This window comes from Chlamydotis macqueenii, chromosome 22 (assembly GCF_036417535.1).
Source record: "Chlamydotis macqueenii isolate bChlMac1 chromosome 22, bChlMac1.mat, whole genome shotgun sequence".
Lineage (NCBI taxonomy): Eukaryota > Metazoa > Chordata > Aves > Otidiformes > Otididae > Chlamydotis > Chlamydotis macqueenii.
In genome coordinates this window covers 6,944,995-6,972,151 of record NC_141577.1, presented here as the reverse complement: position 1 = coordinate 6,972,151, position 27,157 = coordinate 6,944,995, and the positions used below count along the sequence as shown (strand labels likewise).

The following is a 27,157-nucleotide window of genomic DNA, read 5'->3' as shown; positions in this document are numbered from 1 at the left end:
ATGGTCCCAAGGGACTCGTTGGCTGCGGAAGCACTGGGATGGCCCCCAGCAACGGGGGTCACCCCAAACATGGCTACTGGGACCTGGTTCCCGACGTGTCCTGTCTGGAAGCGCTTATGCTCCGCACCACGCCAATAAAGCTAAGGTTTCCAGATGAAAGAAAACGTCTCGAATTTGCCAAAGATCTGAGCCTTGACCTGAGCATCGCCCATCTCTGGTTACTGGTCCCTGCCCAGGAAACGTCGCCAGCCCTGCAAGGCTCAGCTTACCGAGAAAATAAAAGAGCTGGAGGCTTCAAGCTGTATAAATTGAGCAAAGCTTCTGTCAACGGACAAACCCCTCCATGCTCTCACCGCCCCCGTGCTGGGAATGGGGGATTTGAAGGCTTTTTGCGTGCAGTGGGAAGAGTTTCAAGGTATCCCGTCCGTGTGTGAGGGGGGTGTGTGTGAAAGGGGGTTACGTTGCTGGAAGGAGCTGTTCAAATATTTATACAGCCCAAGCCTCCTTGTTTCCTGCCCCCAGACGAAGTCCTCTTAATGAAATGTAACTAAATGAGCCGTTTCCATTCTGCCTTTTCAACAATAATTATGGTGGATGGCAGCGTTTCAACACCCCGTCAGAGGGATGAAAACCAGCGTCCTTAAGGCAACATCTACCAGGCAGCGTCAGCCCCAAAGCTTTAAAAGAAGAGGGTTTGCATTTCGGTGGTGTGACCTCACCGGAGATGCCACCACCCATCTGCCCAGCTGGGCTGTGCAGGAGGCCGAGGTGGCATCACCGGTCCTGGAAAAAGAGCCCCTCTGTGCCGCTGGCCCGGCAGAGCTGCAGGTCAGCCCCGGCCCCTGAGTGCTCTTCACCTTCTTCTTTGTGTGGGATACCACCATCATCACAGCAAGGATTTGATTTTGTCGGGGAATAAGCAGCTGAAGCGAAGCAGCAGGACCACGCGCAGGGGTGGAGGCTGCCCACGCTGGAGCTGGTCTGGAGGGAAATGTCCCTTACAGAGCCTCTCCTGGGTACCTCCATCCCATCCCAAGGCACTTGGTGATAGAAGGGGAAAAAAATATCCTCTTGTGCTTGACAGGGAGAGGGAAAAGGAGGCAGAGCAAGGGAAAGGACATCAGTGGCAGAGTCCAGCATCTTCTTCATAAATAAGGCAGCCTTTCCCTCCTCCACCTTCTGAAGCTGGCAGTGGTTGGATGGACACAGCAAGATAACCCAGTGTGTAGGGCTAACAGCAGAAAGCAGGTTCCGCTCCTTGCTCCACCATGTTTCCATCACCCCCTTGGTCAAATCCCTTTGCCTTTCTCTAGCACCATGCATTTTGAAGATGAGTCACTTGGGCAACAAGAAGGATTTCCACCCCTTCAACACTTGCCCAGGGCAGCACTGTGCCACCAGCAGAGATGATGGGTTGGGGGCTGGGTGCCATGCCTCATGGGTGCACCAGCAAGAAGGACAGACACCCAGCATCAATTCCCTTCTCCTTGGGAGAGGAAACATTGTGTTTCCCAAGGAGCGAAGGCCTCCAGTGACAGGAGGCAGCAGTTAGGGGTGCGGATGTCCACCATGGATGGATGAATCCTGGGAATGGCTGAAAGCAAATCCCTGGTGCCCACAGAGCTGAGCATCTCCAGCCTGGGCACCCTGAAGCATCCTGCCAGCAGGATCGGGATGGGGCTGCAAAGACCCAGGGGACAGCCACGCTCATGTACACTTTCAACAGCCCGGAATGGAGCGGGGAGAGACCCACAGCCCAGCTGGAGGGCCCTGCCTCACCCCTGAGGAGGCTTAGCAGAAAAGAAGGAGCTGTGCGATGGGACCTGAGCTCCACGCACCTCGGAAGGGCAGCTGTATGCTGTAGGGCCAGCCTGGCTCGCAGGGAGCATCCTCTCTGCCGTTCAGGTGGGGAAACTGAGTCACAGAGCAACGGGGCAGCATCTTCTCAAAAGCCTGCAATAGCCTGGGAGAGGATCCAGGAGTTCTGGGTCTCACACACCCTCTCCTCAGGGGATGTGGAAATGCAGAAATCAGCATGTCTGGGGGTGCTGGGGCCAGGACCTGATCCAGCACCTCTCCCAACGCGCTTGCAGCACTATCCAGCCTCACTGCAGTGATGGTGCTCGCCAGAAAACAAAAAAAAAAAGGGGGGTGGAAACCACAAGGAGAAAAAAAAAAGGATTTTCAGCTCAGCAGTCTTTTTTTTTTTTTCAGATCTAAAATTGATTAAAATAAACCCAGTGATCTGACTTAGCTGTTTCTATTTAGAACCTGAATAAGGACTTCTGAGCCCAAAAGCTTATCTGCTTTGGGGCTTTTTTTCCCCAGCCACATCGGTCGCTCTAATAAAAGACCTAGCCTCTGCCTGCCAGCCTCCTCGCACTCGCATCTTTCGACTGCCGCGCTGCCACCCGTACCACTGCCATTGATTTCTCCGCTGGCCGGAGCGAGCGGCCAGGTCCCCGACTGCTATAGCTCAGTGGAGGAGTGACAAGGTTATGCCTCGCCCAGCTGCTGCTTAGTCCACAAAAAGAAAAAAAAATTCAAAAAAGCAAGAATTTCTGTTCAAAAATCTGACTTCTCCTCCCTCTTTATTTTTACGGCTGGTGGTGATCTTCCCACCACGATCGCATCCCTGCGTAGGGCTCAGTACAAATCCCAGACACGCCTACCCAGTGCCAGAGTGATGCTGGAAAAGCTCTGGGAGATGGTTTGCGTTCAAAGGAAGCAGCAAGCAAGCTGGGAAAGTGAGGCCAGAGCCCAGCCTCGGCTGAAGGAAACTGCCCGGCCGTGTCTGGGTCCCCTCGGCTGCCTTGCTGTGGATGGGGAGAGCAGGGGAGCTGGGGACGCAGGTCCATGCTGGGGTGCTCAGACTGGAGACGGGCTGGAAACGCTGGGATGCGGCGTGGGTGAGTGACAGGGGTCCGCGGGCCCACAGACCAGCTCTCCCTGGATACTCAGTGCCCAAATCCCAGATGGAGCCTGCAACGCTCCTGAAAATCAGACTCCCAGGTCCCCCAAACCTGGGACATCTCCCTCCCACTTCAGCGAGGGCCGGGGTGAGGATTAGGGATGCGATCACAGAGGGGATTACCCGCAGCCCTCGCTGGGTGTCCGGATCCCAGCGGATTGCCTGTGCTGTGGAGGGAGGGCAGCATAAAACCTCGTCCCCTTGTGTTTGATGGATTTTTTTCTTTTTAATGGTGCAATAAAATGGAGGATTTACCTAAACGCTGAAATCACAGCAAGGAGGTGCGCAGAAGCGAGTGACATCCACTGCAACGGGTGAGCAATCCTCGGCTGACTGAAGAGATACTTTTTCCCCAGGAATTTATAACCCTCTGCCAGCCTCCGAGCAGCTCAGCAAGGCACCTCCACCCCCTTTTCACCCATGGGGAAACTGAGTCACGGAGCAAACCCCCAGCATGGCCGTAAGTCACCTCTCCATCGGCTTCACCAGGAACAAGCTCAGAAACGAGTGGGAATCTCTCTTGCTCTTCCCTGCAGCCACAAACAGCAGCACCCCTGAGCATCCCAAGGAGCACCCCAACCTCCACATCGCACCCAGCAGCCTGGAGCTCGTGCTCCTCCTAGCTCCGCTTCTGCCTTTCCTCCTGCCCGCTTCCCGAAATGCACAAGGACGTGTAGCAGATAAAGCGCCCTATTTTTAGCACCTCACACCCTTCACCTCTGGGACTCACTGCTACGTGTGGCATCCCCAGGGACGAGGTTTCATCAAGCCCAGGGCTGGGGAAGGCACGTTTACATCAGCCAGAAGAAAACCCAGGTTATAAATCTGCATGGTGCTGATGTGGAGAAGATGGCGTCCCCTACACTCACCCCTAACTGTTCAAAATAAAGCAGTTTACACACTCCAAGCTGCACTTAAAATGTGAGTTTGGGGTCATATCCCAATGGGGGCTGGGGAATGCTGGTGAAAGCGGTGACAGCTCTGCTCTTCCTGGCCCCTTGTTGTGGTTTAGCCCTAGTCACCACACAGTTGCTCGCTCACCCTCCCCAGTGGGATGGGGGAGAGAACTGGGCAGAAAGGAAAACTCTTGGGTCAAGATGAAGACAGTTTACTAGAATAGCAAAGGGAAATGACAATAACAACAGAATATAAGGATACTAAAATATACGAAGTGAACAACGTACGATCTCTCACCAACCGACATCCCAATGACCGATAGAGCCCGTCCTGAGCAGTGGTCATGGAAATGAAACGGAGCAGCAAGCAAAGGAGTGAGAGAGAGCCATGCCCACCCCACCAACCCCCGCTTATACACTGAGCACGATGTTTACGGCACGGAATATTCTCTCTGGCCAGTTTGGGTCAATTACTCTGTCTGTATCCCTCCCAGCTTCCTGCACCTGGAAAGCAGGACAGCGTCCTTGGTCTCATTAACAACAACTCATAACATCAGGGTGTTTAGCAATTCTTCACGTAGGGAATCCAAAACACAGCAGCTACTGAGAGGAAAATTAACTCCATCCCCTCTGAAACCAGGACACCCCAAAACCTCACCAAGACAGAGCTGAGCGCACAGCTTGGCCTGATGCTGGGGAATTAATGTGGAGTTGCCTTTTGCAGCCGCGGCAGGGATGCTCGGGAGGATGCTCCCCGTGCACGCTACATAGAAATCCTGATTTTTGCCCTTTGCGGGGGGCGAGGCTGCGCCCGCCCAGCCGGGCTCTGCCAAGCCCCACTTCCTGCCCAAAGCCGTGCCTGGGGCTCATGGCAGCGGAGCAGCACGATGCCAGGCTGCTATGGGGATGGAAGCAGAAGAAATAGCGCAGGCGATTCGCTACCAAGGGATTGTTCTGGGAAATCAGCATTGGCTGTGCCCATCAGAGCAGCAGTGCTGGGAGGGACCCCACAACCAGGCTGCGTCTCTCCAGCCCTGGGGTCAAGGTTGGCTCCGTAGCTCTGGTTCTCGATGTGCTGAGCTACCCCAGCCTTCAGCATCTCCAGCAACAGGTTTGCACAGCATCCCCACTGCCCCTTTATCCCAGCCAACGTGGGGTTTCTATTGCCTGCCCCTAATTTTTTCAGCTGTAGGACGCGTCTCTTGCTAATTCTGCACGACCGCAGCAGCACCGACCTGCCCTGTGCAGGGTGATCCGGGCACCCGCATTGCCTCCTTATCGGCTGCTCAGACTGGGTGCTTGGCATTGCTCGTCCCCACGCAGGCACAAGATTTCGGGGGTCCCCGCTGCAGAATGCCAATGCAGCGCGTTGTAAGAAGTTGCAACGGGAGGTGGGGGGATCTCTTGCCAGCAGAAGCCAGGGAGCATCCCCATGCTCTCATACCCAGTTTGGGGTCATGCTCCCTGTCCGTACGACATCCCAGTCAGCTGGGGGCAATTGCTCTAAAACTCTCCAGGAAAAGACCCTGGATGCCAGGAGAGAGGTGGAGCAGGGATCCCAAGGCCAGGCTTTACCCAGAGAGATCAAAAACACCACAAACCCTCCTCACAAGCACAGCACTGCTCCCCCCCACCCCAAAAAACAATCCTCTTCAGAGCCAGCATCCCTCACCATCTGACCCCAGCCCAGCCTTGACCCAGGCATGTCCTGAGTGGGCAAAGGCCGCCATCCAGCCCCCCGGGGTGACCCGCGCAGCGTCACCCAGGGGTGACACCACTGTCACCCAGGAGGCCCCAAGCTCTAATTCAAGACACCCAGTGACTGATTTCCACCTCCCTCCGTCCCTCCTGTCCCTGCGGCTTTATCTTCCTTAAGCCGATTGCCGGTGCTGCCGCCGGTGCCGGGGGTGAACCTCCGGTGTGGCGCTGGCTCGCCAGCCAGCAGGTGAAGCAGGCGGTGTTTTGCAGGTTGCAGCAGGAGCCTGTCTGCGAGGATTAAGTCGAATTACAGCCCCTGCTTACACACAGCACTGGCAGCAAGCTGGAGCTGAGAGAATCCTCCCCGGGGCTCCCTGTTGAGTGCGAGCAGACAGGTCCTATTCTTCTCAGGGTCCTCTTATATATGGAGAGCAGCCCTGAGGAGAAGAACTTGGGGGTGCTGCTGGATGAGAAGCTCAACATGAGCCGTCAATGTGCGCTTGCAGCCCAGAAAGCCAACCGCATCCTGGGCTGCACCCCCAGCAGCGTGGGCAGCAGGGCGAGGGAGGGGATTCTGCCCCTCTGCTCCGCTCTGCTGAGACCCCCCCTGCAGCACTGCGTCCAGCTCTGGAGCCCCCAACATCAGAAGGACGTGGAGCTGTTGGAGAGGGTCCAGAGGAGGCCACACAGATGCTGAGAGGGCTGGAGCAGCTCTGCTGTGAGGCCAGGCTGAGAGAGCTGGGGCTGTTCAGCCTGGAGAAGAGGAGGCTCCGGGGAGACCTGAGAGCAGCTCCCAATGCCTAAAGGGGGCTGCAGGAAAGGTGGGGAGAGACTCTTCAGCAGGGCCTGTTGTGATACAACAAGGGGTAATGGTTTCAAAACAGGTGGAGGTAGACTTAGATTAGATATTAGGAAAAATTTTTTACACTGAGGGTGATGGAATGCTGACCCAGGTTGCCCAGAGAGGCGGTGGATGCCCCATCCCTGGAAACATTCCAGGCCAGGTTGGCCGCAGCTCTGAGCAACCTGATCTGGTTGGAGATGTCCCTGCTCCTGGCAGGGGGGTTGGACTGGGTGGGCTTTAACCATCCCTTCCCACCCAAACCCTTCTGTGATTCTCCATCTTACTCCCAACCACAGCAGGTGGGTCTGGTCCAAATCTTCCCTAAACACAGGTGGGAGATGCCCGTGGGGTGTTTTGCCTCTTTATTTCCATGAGCATGTATGTGCCTGGCACCAAACTCAGCTCCACCCCTGCCACCCTCAGCAGTCCCAAAACAAGGCATTTCCCCCTCTGCAGAGTCCCTCTGCCGCCAAGGGGAGGACACGGGGAGGTGCCAAGGGCAATTCTCCGCTCGTGGGTGAGCCCTCACCAGGGTGTCCCTGGGACGGGTACCGCAGGAGGCTGATCGCAGCACGGGGAGCAGCTCGGGGTTTACAGGGAGCTGAGCCGGGGTCTGTTCCTGCAGGGACCAGATGGCTCGAGGGAGCCTAATCCTGCCCAGCGCGAGCAAGGAGGGGTCTGGGACCTCGGGGCAGACAGCTCGCGGAACAGGAAAGTGCAGGGGGTAGGAAGGTCCCAAACCAAGGGACAGTACCGAAACACGGGCGCTTTGGAGGGGGATGGGCCACAGGCAGGGGACTGCCGGCAGCTCTTTGATGCTCTCGGTGGGGTTAATCCCTTCCTGTGCAACGATGCAACAAGCAAGCTACGGGAACGAGTCCCAGCAAAGCCGGGTTCAACACCCCCATGTTGCTGCCCTGGGCACATTTTCAGCGCTGGTTGCATCTTACCGGTGTGCGCCTTCTCCACAGGCAGGGAGCCGAGGCCACGGCAGGCCACGCAACCAAGCGTCCTTCAGAGGAAAAGCAGTCTCCGAGCCTGACGGAGCTGTATAAAACCCTCTGACTCGACGATTGCGTGGTCCTTTCTGGGCTTAAAACCATCCAACCAAGGTGTTTCCCACCAGATCTGCGCCACAGCGGAGACAGGAGCTGCTGGAAATGGGTGGGAGGCAGATCCAGGCTTGGTCACCTCCTGCCACACTTCCTATCATGGATCAAAAAAAAAAAAAATCCCTTGGTTTTCTGTCCCTAATTGTGGCCAGGAAAGGTTTACCACACTGGGGAGCACGATCTGTGTGCTCCAGCTCCTAATTACAATGCAGAGCGCGCAAAATACAGGTCACCCGGCGCTATTATTACACACCTGGATGGTTTCCATTAATTAAAGGGGGAAAAAAAGGAAAGCTGTGGAGGGAGATGTGCAACACGAGAGCCTGAGGAGATGGATGTAAAAATACCCCGCGCAGGACGAGCCGCGGGTGACTCATGGGGACTTGGCAAAACGTGGCCGGTAGCGGGATGCCAAGCAGATGGGCTCCAAAGACGGGCTGGTGGCACATCCCCATCTGCTCCGGCTCCATGGGTGATGCTGGCACGGGCCTCCCAGCTGGCAATAACGGGGGGTCTGGGGGTGTCTTTGTCTCCTGGGGTGTGCACCCCACTCTTGCTGGCAGTGCATGGAAGCGCAAGGCTTTGCACGAGGCACAGGCTGAGCGGCGGGTGCTGCACAGAGGCGGGTGGGTGAGGTGAAGAGCAAGATGCTCCCTCTAACTCCGAATCCCCAGCAGCAGATAAATGCCCGCTGGCTGGAGCAGAGGGAGTGCCCGCTCCTGCCAGCATCACACAGAGATGCTGCTCATGGCCTTCACACCAGCACCCAGTGGGCACCCTACGAGCAGCATTTGGCTTCACAGGGCTCTCTGAAGCCTCTTGACCCATTCCTCTTCCTCACCCTTCCCACGCAAGACAGGCCAGCTTTGCCTCCCGCTTTGGGCTGCCTCTCCAGAGCCCCACAGAAGATGGGGATGTTATTTTCTTGCCCCCCAAACCTCTGACCTGCAGTCCCAGCTCAGCCGGGAGCGTCGCAACACTCCCTCCAGCCGAGCACCGGCGCTGCCAGGCTGCTGTTCCCCGCCTGCTCAGATAACAGCCCTCTGCTAAACAATGAAAAAGTGAGGAAAAGCGCAATTACGCCTAAAAAGCCAGCCAAGCACAGCCCCAACCCTCCCACTCACGCACCAGGCTGGGCCTGTCCCAGTGCAGAGATGCAGGGAGGAACCGGCAGCGCAGATTTAGTCCCTGTGACCTGGCAGGTTCTCTCTTTTACCGGGGCAAAACCCTTCTCCACGCTGGTAGCAAGGCTTTGGAATGCTTCGGGAGCCGCATCCCAGCTCCTTCAGCGCCAGGAAGGGGAAGGGGCAGCCATCAGGCCACCGGTCGCAGGGGTTTGGCTCATATCCCCTCCTCCTTTTCAGTGGAATAGGGAGGACAATGGCTCATTGTGCGGTGGGAAGAAGAAAACGATCTCACGGCTGCTCATGGAAGAGAAGGTTTCGGCTGGAGACGCCCGTGTGCCACAGGAAATCACCCACTGATGGAGGTGGGACATGGGAACTGGCCATGCCGCACCCCAAATCTCTTTTCCATGAGGTTTCCGATGGGGAGCGGCAAGGACCCAGCCCTGTCCGGAGCCGGCAGAGACGGGATGAGCTCAGCGTGGTTGTTCAGGGACATGGGGACACAGCACACCAGGCTGAAAAAAACCTCTTCTGCTTTTGAGCACGTGATGCCCTTCCCAGCCAGGGTGACTCAGGAGGCAGAAATCCCCCTGCTCCAAGGCCACCACTGTGTCACCTCCTCCCGCCAACAGAAGGCCATCATCATGCCACCTCCCTCCATGGGGAACACCTCCGTGGGGCCAGCTGTCCCGCTGTGGAGGATGTTGGCACAGGTCAAAGGCACCATAACTATTTTTTTTTCCCCCGCAAGGAACCAAGGAGAAGCCTGGACCCCCCCCAGAACAGCCTCCCGGGGAGCACGGGATGGCTTCAGTGAGCCAGGGCGCTGTCACTGTGCCAGGGGATGCTCCTCCAAAACCGCAGGAGAAGCAGCCGCGGGAGGAAAAAGCCTCTTAATGACCACAAAAAGCAATTGTGGGCTTTTAAATTTTATTTTGCATTTTAAACGCCACTTCATTTTCTGAGATCGGCTTAACTGAGGTCATTAAGGGGGCGAGAGGAGCACTGAGCCTCTGAGGGATGGGCTGGGCGAGGAGAGGATGGCTATAGGGTGAGATCTCAGCCCCTTTGCTCTTCCAGGGAAGATCCTCCAGCCCTACAAACCGTCCCCCTTCTCCCAACCACCCCCTCGGCCGCCTGCTCCTGTCCCTCCTGGCCGCTGCCTCAGTTTCCCCATCCCCTAACCGCAGATGCACGGTCACAGCCAGCCCCCCCATGCCACGGCAGAAACACTCAGTGAGACTCGAGACCTTTCCCAGTCACGAATTCCAAGGGCAACACAACCATCACCATGAAGGGGGATTTTCTCCACCATTTCCAAGCACTCCAGGACCAGCGACATGGAGCTGGGGTGCCAGAGCAGGCGGAGGGCTGCAGAGCTGGGTCGTCCCCTGTTTTAAGGGCTCTTTGACCAACACCGGCACAGGGGAAGCCACTTTGTGAAGCTGCTCCGGCCTGTGATGCTCAGGAAATCCCGGCGCAAGCTGCCTGCTCCCTTGGACACAGGGAGCCCACCCGAAGGCACAGCCTTTGAGGGATTCAGGAAGCACCCAGGTGGCACAGCGACCACAAAAATGGCAATAAATGGATTAAAAACCAGAGGGTTTGCGGGGAGACAAGGGGAGGTGCTTGGATCACGCTAGGTTTAAGTGGCACAGGAAGAAGAAAAGCTCTCGCTGTCCTGATGCCGTGATAACCGTTATCTATCCGCTCCCAAACAGTTACAGTTCGGTTACCGGAGCCGTGTTGCCCCTCCCAGTCTGTTCCCATGCAGAGCCACAGCTAATGAACCTCCTAATAACGATTAATCAGGAATACATTAGAGCCTCTTGCACGAAGCATTGCTGCCTCCCCCTCCCCAGGGGCAAATCCCCCAAACCGCTGGTGAAAAAAAACGAAGGAGCCCTTTTCCTTACTGCATTTAATTAGGAAAAATTAACAAAAGGCAGTGCTTTGCCGAATGGCTGGCCCGAGCAGTAGGACAGGACACTTGCAAGCTTGCGTGTATCCAAGGGGAAGGAGCCTCGGCCCACCTTCCCCGGAGTTGTCATGGAAATTGTCAGGGATGTTGATGCAAACGCTGCACCTGCCAGATCCCAACGCGCCGCAATCTGGGGAGGGACCCCTGACGGGGATCAGCCGGAGTAATCCCACGCTGGGCCAAAGGGGAACCGTTGGAGGGAGACCTGGCCCCTTGACGGGGATGGAGTGAGAAGGGAGACACCGCGAGCCCGCCCAGACAAGCTCCACATTTTGCCAAGGCAGCTTTAAAGGGATTTTTTTCTGCCCCATCACTAGGAGGGATTAAAAAACCCCAAACATTGGGAAGCAGAGAGCCGAGGTGCGATTCGCCAGCAACTGCTGCCAGAAACGCCCGGCGCAGGCCAGGATGGAGGCAGGGAGCTCAGCACCCACCCCGGGAGCAGGGGAAAGAGCTTTCACCTCACTTCTCCTGCCCACTTGGACCAGGAGGCGACCCCAAAGCATCGTCCCGAAACTGCAGGCCCACGAGCACCCGCTGTTCACGCCCGAGGTGGAAACAGGACCGGACCCCAGGACATGCCCTGCAGATGGGATGGAGAGCGAGGTATCGCGCAGAGCCGCCCGGGCCCGCAATCATGCGGGCGGCCAGAAATAGACCCGATTTACATATGTAGGACGGAGCCCGCCACGCCAGCACGGCCACGACCTACTTTCCTGCGGCCCCGGCGGGACGTGGGCGCGTTCGGGGGCTGCAGCGGGCTCAGCGCGGCCCCCCCAGAGCAGCCCAGTCCCGTCGTGATGAGCAGAAATAGGCTGGGAGTCCCGCTCTTGACGCAGCCCCAAAACGGCTGCGGGGATGCAAGGGCTGGTCACACCTGTGAAGCACTGCTGGTGTCAGTAACTACGGGAAGGGACTGGTGGGCTCCGAATATCCGTCGGGTTTAATCACACGCTCCCTGTGACTTGCTCTGGAGCTCTGAGCAAGCTCAGGGCCTGGTTCTCACAAGTCTCACGAGCTGTGGGGGCTCGGCTCCTGCATATCTCCATCTCCTGGTCCTCGCTGCCATTCCAGAGTCCAGGGATAAAAGGCCCTTGTGAGATGAGGCACATGGTGTGAAGATCCCCAAACCCCCTCTGCACATTATTTTTAATTTTATAAGCTTTTTTTCCCAACACTGAGCATAAAGCAATAAGCTTTCACCAGTGCCTCTGGGATGCTCCTTCCCTTACGGACCGCAGAAACCGATTGGTTTCTGTACAAACACAGCTTTTTCCATTAAGGAAAAAAAAATCAAAACACAAACCACTGCTGCTGAGCATCTTCCTGCTCGCAGGCGTTTCGGCAGCGTCCACCTGTGGGTCTGAGTTGAGGACAGCACTGGGAAAGGCCCAAGGGGAGAAATGCCGATATTTATTTCACACCCTGTTGTTTCCCCCAGCAAATATCCGGGCAGGAGGACGTTTCTGCTCCGTCTCTCTACAACAGCAAAGACTCAAAGCAGCTTCAGCCTTCTGGTGGAAACACCCCTGCCTGACGCATTTTGTGTTCTTTATTCAGAGCTATTCAAGGCTTCCAGTTCCTGCTGTTGAAGAAAAACTTATTACTGTAGAGGGAAAATAAAAACCACCTCAACCAGCTCTCAGATACGGTCCCTGGGAGCAGGTGAGGAACAAACAACAAACATGGGAGGAGGGTATTCCACCGCATCCCAGGCCTCTCTGTGCCATCCCGAGCAGTTTGCTTCCACGCCCAGCGGCTGGGAGCACGAGAGGAGGAGAGGAAAGGAAAGAGTGAAGTGTTCTGCCCAGCTCTCCTCGGTGTCAGGGCCAGGGAGGGTGGAGAGGGGAAGAAGAAAGAAGAGAAATCTCTTTTTTCTGAAGGTGGGTGGTCAACACACTGACATACCAGCATCTCTGGCGGGGAACGGGTACCTGCATCCGCACGGCAGGACTGTCAACCCTACCAGCATCCCTGCGCAGAGGGGAGCGCCAGCATCCTCAGGCAAATACCAGTCAATCACACCTAGGACCCAGCCCCACTGTCCCGAGCCCTGCAACCCTCACCCACAGCCAAAAAGACACCAGACCAGGAGGAAAAAAATCAAAGTAGGGAGAACTGAACACTGGCCCAGGTTGCCCAGAGAGGTGGTGGATGCCCCATCCCTGGAAACGTTCCAGGCCAGGTTGGCCGGGGCTCTGAGCAACCTGATCTGGTTGGAGATGTCCCTGCTCCTTGCAGGGGGGTTGGACCGGGTGGGCTTTGAAGGTCCCTTCCAACCCAAACCATCCTGTAGTTCTATGAACTGAGTCCCAGGCCAGCATGCTCCCAGGGCACCGGGACGCCCACCGCTCACTGGCAGAAGCCACAGGGTTTGTTTCACCCCATGCTCAGCTTTGCTCCCCTGGGGAGATGTTTCTGGCCTCCACAGGTAGCAGGGAAGAACCTCTCCATGCAGTAACCATCTCCCCCCACGCTTTCCTCTGAGCCCCAGCTCCACGAGCCAAGGGATTCGCCATGTGCTTGAAAAAGTATCTCCAGCTCTTGAAAACAGGACCCCAAGAAGCTCTCTCAGCCCAGCGGGGGAAGGAAATGGACCCAAAGTTTTGATTTGCACATGAGTATCTCTACTGGTGTGATCCCATCAGAACGGCACGTCACCACAAAAGCCAACATAAAAAAAAAGCCAAAGACATTTATTAACCTGAAACACAGACCGACCCTTCATTTTCAAGTCAAAACAGGCCAGTTTGTCTTTGTAACAGGTTTTCTTTTTTTTTTTTTTTACCCCAGGGAACACTTCCCTATGCTTCAGCGGGACCATCAGCTCCAGGAAAATGTGGTTTTCCAGTCCCCCTCTCTCCCACTGCGGGCAGGACCCGCTGCCACTCCTGCACCCAACGCCCTCTGCTCGTTTCACCCAGACCTGCTCTTCCCACACGGATTTCCCCTCCCGAGATTTTCCTTCCTCTTCCTCATACGAGTGAGGTTCAAGCCGTGCCGTGCCAGCCGCTGACCCCAGAGCCACCGAGCTCTGTAACGCTTCGGTAACGCAAAACGTCACGGAACTGGAACCCGCAGCCGAGACAGCCCCAACCCACACCCGGTCCCGGACCATGGGAGACCCTGAACCTCCATCCTCCTGCCCCAGAGAAGCAGCCGTGCTTCTCAGCCAGGTTAAAACTTTTGCGGAAGGAAAGGAAAAAAAAAAAAAAAAAAAAAAAATCATGCAAACCCACTAAACCACTGATTTTTAGGGAGGCCAACGCAAGGCTTGAGCAAACGAGTGTGACCTCAAGCCCTGCTGCCCGCTGGATAACTGGAGGTTATTTTTTTTTCCTGAAAGATACCAAGTCAAACAAAAGCAACATCAAAATTCCCCTTATCCGCAGGATTTAGCCTGCTTCCCTCATTTCCCGCCCCATCCTCGCCCCCGCCGCAGGACCCATCCGCACACGATAAATACGGCTGCAGCAGGCGACAGCGCTGGGGAAGTCCAGGCCTGGGCCTTCCCCAATTAACGGCGTCCAGAGACGCGCGGGAGGCACCGACCCTGCTCCGGCGGCGCCCAAACACCGAAAAGCAGAAGGAACCAATTCCCTTCTTGTTGCTCTTTCGTTTTAAGCCAAGATCGAGTTTGTAACGCACTTGGGAGAGTCACGAGGCTGGGTTTTCGGGGGGGTTTGGTGCTCCTGGTTGTGGGGAGGGGGGTTAGACCCAGCCCTGTTCTTGCCCGCAGCCGCAGCTGAGGATGGGAAGCACTCGGAAAAGAGCTGGAATAACACAAAACCGGTGTTGTTGGGATTGGGTTTGTTTGGTTTTTTCCCCCCTCTAATTGCTCCTGCTATTTTAACTGAGACAGACATTTCCTTGACGATTTTCAAGGGCTATAAATGTTTTACATCCCTTTCCTCCACGCTCAGACAGTCACTTTCGCTGACGCTCGGCGCAAGCAAGACCCGGAGCGGAGCCGCTGGGTGCTGCCAGGGTGCAAAGGGACTGGGGCACGGGGTGCAGGGAGAGGGATCCAGCCCCATATCCACGTGGAAAGTCATCATCCCCCCACATCGCGTTCTCTCCTTCGCCCCGTTCCTAGAAGGAGGCAGGAGATCCCACCGCCCAGCCTCCGTGCAAGATGTCTTTCTGCTGCAGAAAAACCTATATATAGCGCCTAAACCCTCTGGGGGCTTCGCTGCTCTCCGAGATATTTATAGCTGGAGGTAAACTCCGACCGCGCTCGCCGGGAGCGGCTGGAATTGCACCAGGAGAGGCAGAATCGGGCCCGTGCCTGCAGCAGCGAAGCGGGCGCTGGGGTGAGCATCCCGGCTGGGAGCCGGGAGCAGTCCCAAATACGCCTGTTCCGGTCCCAAATACGCCAGTCTCATCAACCGCCACGGGAAGGAAGGTGCTGGGAGCTCACCGTCCAGGGCTCAGGAGATTCTGGGGAGAGATTTGGGGTTTTTTGGCCAAATCTGGAGCAAAGGAGCTGCAGAGCTAAGAGGCTCAGGACCAGCCCCGCCACTGGTGCGTGGCTCCTATCCGAAAAAGCAGGCGCCCAACCCATTTCACCAAAAGCATTTCCCAGGGGATGGGAAATCTACCCCACACGGCCCCTCATCTGCTCTGAACATCCAAAGAGGATGGGACCAGGAGGTTCTTCCCAGGAGGGAAGAAACAGCCCCGTCTCCCAAAACCTCCGCATCCGGCTCTGCTCCTCGTATGCGCTCAGCTTGGGGAGGCCTCGTGCAGCCGAGTTGCTGGCAGCTTGTCCTGCTCACATCCATTAGGCAAAACACTGGCCAGGGAAGGAAAATAAGGGGGAGAGAGGGATAAGGAGGATGAATTCAGTCAGGCTTTTTTATCCAGGGGTTACGGCACTGGGATGCTTGGGCCTGGAGCTGGTGAGAGCAAAGGGGGAGTTTGGAGCTGGGTCAGAAGAAAAAAAAAACAAAAAAAAAACAAAAAAAAAAAACCCAAACAAAACAAACCAACCCCATGTTCGGGTTCCTGGGACCCTCTCCTGTACCAACGGGTGGTTTGCAGCTGGGATGAGCCCGGGCAGATCCCCAGCCCCACACCAGGCTGGTGGGACCAGCAGCCAAAAAAGCTCCTTGGAAGAAAACAAAACAGAAATAAACCCTTTTTACCAAATATTGTCTTGGAGTCTATGCAGAGGAGCCCATGGGGTTGATCTTTCCCAGTCTCTTTGCTGGTGCTTTTAACCCGGCATAAAATTCGGGTGCCCAAGGGCTGGAGGGAAGCATCCCAGGGAGACAGCCTCAGGTGTTCAGACCCAAAAAGTCACTGTTTAGACCCAAAAACTCGCTCCTCTGGTGGGAGGGCCGCAGGACACAGAGCTGTTGCTTCCTTCAGTCCCAGCCACCCCTCGCCTGCTGCCTTCCCTTTACAGCTTCCAATTTCCTCTCGGGCCAGGGAGCCTTTGAAGCTGGGTTGCTGCATCCAGAGCCTGGCCAGGCTTCCCCTCCCACCCACATCGATCAAAAATACCCAAAGGACGTGCCCCTCGCAGACCATTTCTGGGCCTCCTTTGGGACGCTGCAGCTACGGAGGTTGGTTTTCCACAAAGTGAGCCCAAATTTTGGCAAACAGCACGCTTGGCGCAGTCTCTGGCTGAGCGAGCGTGCGCGTACTGACGACGCTTCCACGTTCAATGGATTCCCTCTCTCTTCCTCCTCCCCAGCAGCAAGAGCCTTCCCTCCCACACTCCTCCTCCAGCCTTTGGCAGGGTGTTTGAAGAGCTCTTGCCACAGGAAACCAAAGGGATTCAGGATCCTCTGCAGCCAGGATTGGGCATCCTGGAGGGAGTGGGGCTGCAATGATCCCCCTCGGCACGGAGAGCATCTGTCCACATCTGCACGAACATCCCTGGGGATCGCCCGCGGCGGCTTTAGGGACATCTGCATAGGGACATTTGGGAACAGCGTGACCCACGCTGCAAGGTCCCATGGGTGGCTTTAAATGCCACATCCTGGAGACGGGACAGACATCTCGAGTGCGAGGCGCAGGCTGTAATTAATCCAAATTAAAGGCAAAGAGGGCAAAGAGGGAGAATCAGCTGCATCGCCCCCATTACAGCACTGAGGGGTGCGGCTGGAATGAACACCATAAAAATCCAGAGGGTCCTGCCCAGCAACGCGAGCCCCCGCAGCCCCAACACCCCCGCGCCGCAGGGGACCCCCGAGGAGCCAGGCCAGCCCGCCAGCTCTCTCCCACAGCCTAACTGCAGCGTGCCAGGCAGCTAATAAGCAAGCTGCACCCAAAACAATTATTTTCTGATAAACGGGGAGAAACAGCTCCTTTCAGCGCCAGGAGAAAACAGAACCAAGCGATGGTGGAGGCTGGATGCTGCCAGGTGCCGCGTCACCGGCGGCTCCGCTCGCCTGAGCGTCCCAGCTGGGTGCAGCTCCGACACCTCCGGCACGCGAGGGTCCCCGGGGAGCTGGCGATGCCCCACGGCCCCTGAGCCCGGCACGGGACCCTATTTCATCCCAGCTCACTGCACCTGATGCCTCGAGTCCCTGTTTGATGCCCAGGTCCTCATTTAACACCCCGGTTTCCCCATCAGTAAATACGTGTCTGTAGGAACCCTAATTAGCACCAGGCTAATTAACCCTGGGATCCCACCCAGGTTTGCAATCCTTCTCCAAAGGACACAACGGCAGCACCGCACGGGACGCGAACCACGCACGCTGGCAGGGCACCGAGTTGTAACTACTGGTGGCTAATTGGGGCTTAATTAGCATTTATCGGTGCCAGGGGAGCACCAGGAGTGGGTGCTCCAGGTCACAGCCCCCTGGCACCCAAGCAGGCTGCTCAGGCTGGGGTGCACCGAGCTCATCAGGCCTCAGGCAGAGGGAAGCGCCCTGCGCTGCTGATTTATTACATTCTGTGTTATTTGTTGTGGAGGAGGAAGGAAGAAGAGGGAATGGTGACACCGGCCGAGGACCAAGCACCCCAAAGTCACGGGGACACGGTGGCCACCTCTCCCGGCGCCTCCAAAAAAGAGAACCTCGTGCTCTGAGCAGCCTCCCGGGCACGGGTTAAAGCGTTGCTGGAGCTGCATAAAATCATCCCGTTTCATCAACAAATACCTGGCAGCTCCGGGTTTTTCCACTGGGCTGGAGCCAGGGCTTCGGAGAGGTTTAAATGCCGGTCCCTGCCTCCTCCCCATGCTCCCCGCAAGTGCCATCTCCGGTGACGCTCAGCTCCAGCTCCTAAATACCCTTGGTCCAGTGGCAGGAGATTCCCACGACACCCTCGCCTCGCGTGGAGCGAACACACGTGCGTGAGGGAGAAGGAAAATTAAAGGCTGGATGATGCTGCTTGCCAAAAAGCCTCCAAAACGGGGAAAAAAATGCATTATTCCAGCTTCCTCTGATGAATCGTTACGGGTGTGATGGGAGACGTTTCCCAGCAGCACCTCAGAACACAACAGACATCCCCAGGGCAGGCAGCACCTCGGAAAGTTGTTAGGAGCCCAGCGGACCCCAAATTGCCTTCAATGAGCTGGAAATGGCGGGCTGACACCTCCTTTGGGGTGGTAAAGCCCTTTGCGTGCTCTATGCCGGCACCACTCGCTGCCTCTCCAGGGAGAACGCTGTGGGGTAGGAGAGAAACACAGGGCTTTTTGTTCAGTTATCGCTTTCCTTGCAAAAAAAGAATAAATAAATAAAGTCTTCTTTTTTTAAATGCCCATTTTGGACCGAAACTCCCACTCTCCTTCCCCAAAACACAGCCCTCTGCTATATTTTCGACATTTGCCAACGTGAGCATCGCTTCCAAACCGAGCCCAACCCGCGCTCGGGCCTGCCCACCCCTCTGCAGTTATTCAGCCCGACCAACGCGGCTCATGAAATAGCTTCACTCCCCTCCTCCTCCTCTGGAAAACAGCATTTTTTGGCAAATGAACTGTTTTGCCAACAAGTTGTGCTCCGTGCTGCCTGAGAGATGATGCTCCTCCCTGGCTCCCGCCTCCTTTATCCCAACAGGCCCCAATTTGGGTCCCAAACTGGGGTGGGGACACGTGTCCAGGCTCCCCCACATTGATTTTTTTTGTTGTTGTTGCTTTTGTTTTTCCCTTCTTTTGCTAAAATAATCCTTGTTTCGCCATCAGCCGGGAAAGAAGCAGCAGCCCTGGGGTTGCTGCTGTTATTTTTATCTTGAAATAAATAGTTTGAGCCACGGCCAAGCTGTTCCGAGGGAGGGAGATGCTTTGCGTCGTGGCCGCAGAGATGTAAACACACGCGGCCTCCGTCTCGGCGGGGCCACATCGCGCGGCCAGGGCAGAGCAAACATCCTGATCCAGGCCACAGAGGGCTGAAATCGCCCGTTCTGGGATGCCGAGGTGGAAAAGGGGAATGCAGGGATCAGGGAGCATCTCTCCCAGGGTGGGGACCGTGGCGGTACCCATCGCTGTTCGCCCCCAGATCAACGCCGTCCCCTCCCTCCGCTCAAGGCACCGCCGCAGACGGGTTAAGTGCTGGCTTCACCAGGACCAGAATTCACTTTTTGAGTCATTTTTAACAAAAAGCCTTGAAAGGGCCAGCTCTAAAAATGCTTTCATCTTCACAACAGAAAGGAGCATCCCTGTGCCACCCACTCGGCCCCGGGTTCAAGCCCATTGCTCCCCAACCGCAGTGAGACCCCAAAAACACACGGCTTGGGGGGGCAGGTGCTGCAACCAGGCCCAGTTTGACAGCCCCGGGAGCTGCCCTCTGCCCGGATCCGGCCACATCCTTCCCTCTCCCCTCGGCTTCCAGCAGCTCTGGTCCTGCCGCGTGGGGCTGGGCACAAAGCGGGGCGAGGGGGGGCCCTTTGCCCCCCGAAGGTCGCCAAAATGCTTGGGAGCTTTGCACGAGAAACGCGGCGTAAATGTCAAATTAATTAACTGGGAAAGATGTATGCACGGCCACAAAAAGTCCTCTGTTTCGCCCCACTGCCCTTCCTCCCACCTCCGCGCTCTCCGGAGCTGGGAATTGGCTGTGCTCTGCGAAAGCCACGGCTGGGGGAGGCGAAGGACCGCCGGGGGCTCCCGAGGCTGAATTTTTTTCCCCTTCCTATAGAGCACCTCATCAAGGGAAGAGGGAAAAGCACAAAGTGAGGATGGAAAAGCTGGGAAAATCTCTCCGGCTGCCACCGCTCCTCCCTCGTGTTGCAGCACCGTCTCCAGGGACACGGCCAGGCAGGGACGAGCATCCTCTGCCCAGGCCAAGCGGACATCACCAGGGTGAAAAACAGAGGCTGGCATCCCCCATCCTGCAGGACAAATCCTTCTTCGGCAGCTCCCGGGGTCCTGAGCCACAGGAGCCTCACGCGGGCGTTAAATCGGACGCAGAGGGAAGGGAGAGGCTGAGGGATGCTGGGGACCGCAGCTGCGGTGGGGGTACCTGCCTGCTGCTCCCAGGGGATGCCAAACCAAGCGGCTAAGGAGTTTTTTTTTCCCACAAATTACGGCTCCCCATCCCCTGGGCATCGAGGCGGAGATCCTGAGCAGTGGGTTCACGCCTCGAGGAGCAGAATAAAGTCACAAAACACAGCCAGAGCCATGCAGGGTGCAAGGACGCGACGGGACCCGGCCTCCCTGCCCAGGGAGCGCAGGGAAAGCGGGGTGGGAAGGGGTCCTGTGTACAGAATTGTCCCGGCTTAAGACGATTTTAAAGCCCCTAAAGGTTCGGGAAGGGCAAGGCTCCCCCCTGCCCAGGCCCGGCCCCGGTTTCAGTGCCCTCCAGCCCGGCAGGGTTTGGTACCCGGCTCACATCGCAGCGGGACGGGCATTCCCCCAGCCCGGCTGCTGTCTCCAGGGCTGCCGCGTGTCCCCAGCCGCTCTTCCAAGGGGAAAAGGAGCCTTAGGGACACTTGGGGAGTTCACTGCAGCTTAGCTTGGGCCACGCATGGGCAGGGGCAGGAGGTGCCGGTGGACCCTGCCCCCCTCGAGAAACTCTGGGACCCTTTTTTTTTTTTCCATTATTATTATCATCACTTTTGCTCAATTTCTTCGTGAACTTGCTTCACCTCTTGCTTGTAAGAGGAAGAAGCCAGGTGTTGAGCACAACTGGATGGGGAGAGCTGGGATGTCCCTTCAAACAGTGCTGGGTCATACCACCAGTTTACCCCAGTTCACACCAGGGAGCTCAAAACTACTTCCCTGGCAGCCAGGCTGGGTCCTAGCAAACTCATTACATGCCACACGATTTCACAGCAGCCCCCAGAGCACCCACAGACCTCAGAAGGTAAAGACATCCCACAGTCCCCGTGCCAGGCTGCCCACCGAGGAGGTGCCGACCCCGGAGAATCAGCAAACATCGTGGGAACAAACCCCCAAGCCCCCATGGTGATAACAGTGGGACCCAGAGCCGGGGGGGTGCTGAAACCCCCAAATCCTCTGCAGGCAGAGGCAGATGCTCCACCCCAAAACTCCGTAGGGCCACGGGGCATCTCCCCCCAGATTGTGCCGAGGGTGGATTTTAAGGGATTGCGAGGAGCACGGGATGCCACTGTTCACTCTCGCCAGGACGGGCCCACAGAACCTCGCTCCAGCGCTAAATCCAAATCCCCCCCGGGACCCCGCAACGGGGAGCGGGATAGGGCCGCCCCAAAGCCGTCCCAGGCAAAGCTCCCCCCGCGAGGACACGGACACGAGCGGCCGGGATCCGCGGAAAGGTTACGGCTAATCGACGCTCTCAGTAATTAAGGTGACGAGTTGATCCCTAAGCTCGCGGCTTGGCCGGGGCTGGGGCAGAGCGCCCTTCCCAGCACACCCGGGGACTCGGGGTCCCCGCAGCAGGGGTGTCACGCAGGGTTGGCTGGAAGCTCCCCATTCCCCCAGCATCCCGCCCAGTGCACAGGCCACCCTTGCTGACGAAAGCTCGTCAGCTCCCGCTTCGCCTGCGTCTAATTACCACCAGCAGCACTGCCTGGTGCTCCCCACCGATGTCCTGCACAGAGGAGGAGGAGGAAGAGGAGGAGGAAGGAGCCTGCATGTGGTCTGTTGGGTGAGGAGCAGCCGGCTCTCCCAGCCGTGCAGAAAACAGCCTGCTCTTGGATTCTCAGGTGTCTAATAAGGCGTTGAGCTCACCCCCACCACGGGTACGGCTGAAACAGGGACTCCTCTCTGCCGAGCTGCCTGTATCTCCCAAACAGGTCCAGACCTTGTCCTCTCTCAAACTGGTGTGTAGCTGGCTCCAAAGGGATGAGGCAGGGGATGGGGGTCGGCAGGGATGGACAGGGTAAGCTCGAGAGCTTTACAGCCCTGGGCAATCCCAGCCAAAACCAAACCTGCGCGCCTGTGACACTGCCAGGAAAACCGGCTGCCAGGGTCAGGTCTCGCCAGGAGATGCGGCCCCCACCCCGCAGCGCTCCCACGGAGGCACGCAAAGTGTTAAAGGGACCAATCCCAGCAGGACTGGGTCCCAGCTTCCCCAAACCCAGGGCCAAGAGGGATCACAGCTGCCAGGAGATCAAAGGGAAGCGCCGAGTCCTGGGAGAATCCTTATGGTTCCCAAACACTCCAGCATCACTGTGTCCCTGCGCCGAGGCCAGTGGCCCCCATCCCTTGGGGACAACCTCGTCCTCGGCCGGCCGGGGACAGGGAGCCCATGGGCTCGGCGCCAACGGCAGCTGGAGTTATTTTGTCCATTCTCCGCTGTGCAAATACAAATTAATTCATCCTCCGGGTGCTGCTCCATGGAAGGGATCAGGACCTGGCACAGGGTTTGCCGACAGCATTACCCAGTCACCTCCCATCCTGGCATTTAACGAGACCATAACCTTTCCTGCCCAATTATCCTCAGCAAACCAACCAGCCAGCAGCTAAAATTCCCTGAATGGGGAAGCGGAAAAAACTTATTTGGGGGGTGGGGAGCGAGCACCCATGCAATCGACCCCGCACCCACCGTGGGTCACGAAGACACCGGCACGGCCGCTGCGGGCACCCAGCAATGGAGGGGAGCTGCCGGCAGAGCTCGGGCTTCCCCGGATCAATGGCGAAGCACGATATCCCGCTCAATAAACCGCCCTTTGATAGCCCGCGCAGGCGGCCGCGCGGCATCGCCGGGAGCCCTGGTATTTATCGCTGCTGGGACAAATAAATCACGCACCTGACGGGTTTCTCAATAAGGGCTCAGCAGCCTCCTCGGAAACACCGGAGTCACATCTGGCTCTTCGGGAGAGGGAATCACCGCCGGGAAAACGGGGCAAGCGCGCCGTACGCACCCGCTGCCCCGTGGAAATTGGGGTGCCAGCCCGTGGTGCCCGCAAATCAGAAACCCAGGAGGACGGGGAAGAGCTCCGGGTTATTTAATGCAGCCGGTGAGCAGCCAGGCCCTGGGACTTCTTCCCTTCTCAAAGAGAGGAGGAGGAGGCAGCCTTCCTCCCATTCCTCCCGATGCCCTGGAGTACAACCAGTTGCAGGAGGATTCTTCCTGGAGAGCATCACCCAACAGCCAGCACCCCGCCAAGCCACCCTGCATCCCCCGGATGCTCGTGGAAGAGTGGACGCAGGGCATGGGGGCTCCGGGGGTTTCCCAACCGGAGCGTGGCAGCCATGGGGAGAAGCGGATTTGGAAGCGACAGGAGAAACCAGGGACACAACCCCTTCCTCCTGCCAACGCCAAAATCTCCTCAGGGCTGCGAAAATCTCCAGGGAAGAGCCGGGACAGAGTGGGGCAATGTCTGTGAGGGCAGGAGAGGTTCTGGGAGGCAAGTGTGGGGGGAAAGACAGACAAGGGGGGGCTCGGTGCCTGCAGGGACCAGGCAAAACCCCTCCAAGTTTCTTCTGCCACCAGATTTTAGGGCGTGTTTCCCTACGACCTTCAAACGGCATCTGCCTGCAGCCCCCTCCCCAGGCCCCAGCACCCTGCCCGCCCCCCCCCCCCCCACCGGGCTGAGCCCTCGCCCCAGCAATGCCCTGGGCGGGGGGGGACACACACAGCCTGGGGGTCTGCGGCTTTGCGGGGGTGGGGGGGGGACACCATTGGAGAGCAGAGTCCTTGGGGAGCTGGGTGCCGCCCCCCCGCCTCCAAGCGGGGTGTGAGCCCTAGGGGGGGCAGCAGGGTCCCAGAGCCCCCCAGCTCCCAGCGAGGTGCCGGTCCCCGCACGATACCCATAGCGGTCCCAGCCCCCGCGCCTGGGACCGGCCCCACGTCCGCCTCCTCCTCCCCGCCCAGTACCGGTCCCTCTGCCCGGGGCCGGTCCGTGCACGGTGCCGGTGCCCCCCACCCCTTGCCGGTGTCCGCACGATGCCGATACCGGCCCGGTGCCGGAGCCCCCCACTCGCTACCGGTCCGCGCACGATGCCGATCCCAAGGCCCCCGGTGCGGCCCCAGCGCCCCGCCCACCCCCTCCAATGCCGGTCCGCGCACGATGCCGATCCCAAGCCCCCCGGTCCGATCCCTGCGGCCCCCCCCTCCTCTCCCCAATGCCTGTCCACGTACTACACCGATACCGGTCCCACGCCCCCAGCCCGGCGCTGGAGCCCCCCCACCCGATACCGGTTCCCGCACGATACCGATCCCAAGGCCCCCGGTCCGGTCCCAGTGCCCCCCCCCACACAATGCCGATCCGCGTACGACACCGGTACCGGTCCCACACCCCCCGGCCCCGCGCCCCCCCCCCCCCCAGCCCCCACTCACCAACGCTGCGCGGGTCCCCAGCAGCAGCAGCAGCACCGCGAGGCTCCGCAGCCCCCGGGGCGCCGGCGGCGGCACCTCCCCGGGCATCTTCGTGCCGCAAGGACCGGCTGGCGGCGGCGGCGGGGGCGGGGCGGCGCCTTTGTTGCCACCGCCCGCGGGAGGCGGGGTGGGGTGGGCTGGGGGCGGGGGTGGGTGCGGGCCGCCCTCCCCGCCGAGCCACCCCCGCCCCGCGGCAGGAAGAGCCGGGCATGGCCACCCCCGCACCCCCCTGCCCCGCCACGGGGAGGAGCCCACGGACACGGTGCGGGGGCAGTGGGATGGGGGGGCATCCTGAGGCAAATGGGGGGACCTGGGGTAAAGGGGGGGGACCTGGGGCAGATTAGAGGGGGACTGAGGTAGGTAAAGGAGGGAACTGGGGCAAACTAGGGGGATCTGGGGGAGACTGAGGGCGCCCTGAGGTCGATGAGGTGACCCTGGGGTAAATGGGGGGACCTGGGGCAGATTAGAGGGGGACTGAGATAGGTAAAGGACAGGACTGGGCCAAACTGGGAGGGGAACCCGGGACAGATGAGGGAGGAGCCTGGTGCGGATAAGGGAGACCCTGAGGTAGATGAGGGGGACTGAGGTAGGTAAAGGAGGGGACTGGGCCAAACTGGGGGGGGCGGGGGGGCGGATCTGGAGCCCCTGGGGTAAATGGAGGGACCTGGGGTAGATGGGGGGGACAAACAGATGGGGGTCAGGGGCAGATGGGAGGATCCGGGGGCAGATGGAGTCACCACAGGGTGGGTAGGGGACAGCAACAGAGGCAGATGGGGGCCCTGGGATCTCCAGGTGAGAGTCCAAGCCCCTCAACCCTGCTCCCTGTGCTTTCCCTCCGTGGGACCCTCGGTCACCCCTGGGTGGGTGCTGGATCCAACCCGGGAGGGGAAAATCCTCTGGGCTGAGCCAGGATTCGCTCCCAGCCCTGGGCCAGTAGCTCAGCCAGCCCCGCAGCACCGTGCCTCAGTTTCCCCTTTCAAAAAAAAAAAAAAAAAAGGGGATAACAGGCGAAGCAGAGGACAGGGCAATCCCCTGTCACGACAGTGACTTCCGTGCAGCTGATGGGTGACCCTCGGGTGGCTTTGCCCCGAATTTGGGTGTTCAGTCACCCTGATGGGCCCGGGAGGTGGTAGCTGTGCGTGAGCTGGGAACAGATGGGATGGGAGAGAAATGAGTTGTTTCTCACACACGTGTAATTCCTCCTAATGGCTTTCGCACACTTCCTGTGAAAAGCCCCAAAATACACTCAGATTCTCGCAAAAAAAAAAAAAAAAAAACACACCTCATCTGAATGCAAAATACAGGCCAGGAGGGGGCCAAAGGGGGAGCAGAGGGGATCACCTGGAGTGAGGGACATTGCCCTCCCAGCACCACCAGTTCAGGAGGAGAAATCTGACAAATGCAGCTGAAAATGTGGGTGCAGCCCCGGGGTGGGGAGAGCAGAGGTGCGTCCCACAGCAGAGCATCCTCCCCGGTCCCCAGGTGATGGGAAACTCAGAGCAACCCTCCTCTCTGGGGGTCCCCACCTGAGCCGCTTCTCTCTGTTTTAATTGCGCTGTAATTAGCAGGATCCAATAATAATTTAAAAATAATAATAAAAAGGTGTATTAATATCATCAGCAAGAAGCCGGGGGGGGGGCAGGGGTAAAACCTTGGGAAAGGCTTTGGGTGATACAGAAACGCAGCAGGGATGGGTCGGGGGCCCCGGGGCAGGGGGGGATGTCTGGGACAGGGGAGAGGTCCTTGGGGCAGTGGGGGTCCCCGGGGCAGGGCGGGGGTCCTTGGGGCATGGGAGGCGTCCCTGGGGAATGGGGGTCCCTGGGGCACTGAGGGGTCCCGGGGACGGTGAGGGGTCCCCAGGGCAGGGAGGTCCCTGGGGTAGGAGAAGCCCCCGGAGAATGGGGGTCCCTGGGGCAGTGGGGGGGGTGTCCGGAGCGGGGCCCACGGACCCGCGGGGCCGGGCGCGTTCCCGGGGCTGCACCGCCCCGCCGTGGCCGCGGCCACCCCTGCAGCTCCGCCGCTCTGGGCCCCCCAGGTCCCCGCGGGTCCCCACCGCGCTGCCACCGAGCAGCGGCCCCCGGGGCGCGGAGGGGCGGGAGGGGTGGCTGCGCGCGAGAGTGGGGGTCTGGGAGCGGTTGGGTCCGGGTGCGGGGTCCCAGACCGTGTGACGGGCCGGATTCAGACCGGACATCAGGCAGAAATTTATTTTTAGGCTGAGGGTGGTGGGACACTGGCCCAGGTTGCCCAGAGAGGCGGTGGGTGCCCCATCCCTGGAAACATTCCAGGCCAGGTTGGCCGGGGCTTTGAGCAACCTGATCTGGTTGGAGATGTCCCTGCTCCTTGCAGGGGGGTTGGACTGGGTGGGCTTTAATGGTCCCTTCCCACCCAAACCAGTCTGTGATTCTGTGATGTGACAGACCCAGACAATGTGATCGATCCTGGATTATGTGATGGATCCCAGGCATCATGATGGACCCCAGCCGATCCGAGGGACGCTGGGTGTCGTGATGGACCTTGGCTGATGTGATGGATCCATTCACATTCCTTCTCCAGCAGCGACTTGTAGCTGTGCTCGGGAAGCCGTGCTCCAAAGCTGGGCCTGCATGGAGCAAGCTGGCTCTACCCCTCCCAGCAGGCCCCCACCAAGCCCCCTCCCCAGGCCTGGCTGGCCAACATCGCTGACCATGGGGCGGCTGCCCAGGCTGGGCCCCAGACGTGCTGGTGCTCAGGCGTTGCTGGTGGGATGCTTTCCCCTGGGTCAGGCATGGAGCAGGAGTTTCCAGGCCTGGGCAAGAGCGAAACCCGTTCCTGGTGGGAAGGGTGCTCAGGGTTCACCCTGG

At 58.6% G+C, this 27,157-nt stretch overlaps 1 protein-coding gene across 2 annotated transcripts in view; it reads right to left on the bottom strand.

Annotated features, from left to right (window-relative positions):
• SDC3 (syndecan 3) overlaps window positions 1-24,406 on the bottom strand; it is a 43,261-nt gene extending 18,855 nt beyond the window's left edge. For both annotated transcript variants that reach the window (XM_086765264.1, XM_086765265.1), the window contains exon 1: window positions 24,279-24,406. In XM_086765264.1, the coding sequence (XP_086621390.1) occupies window positions 24,279-24,365 (87 nt within the window). In that variant the 5' untranslated portion in view covers window positions 24,366-24,406. The remainder of the gene's footprint in view (window positions 1-24,278) is intronic.
• Window positions 24,407-27,157: the final 2,751 nt, after the last annotated feature.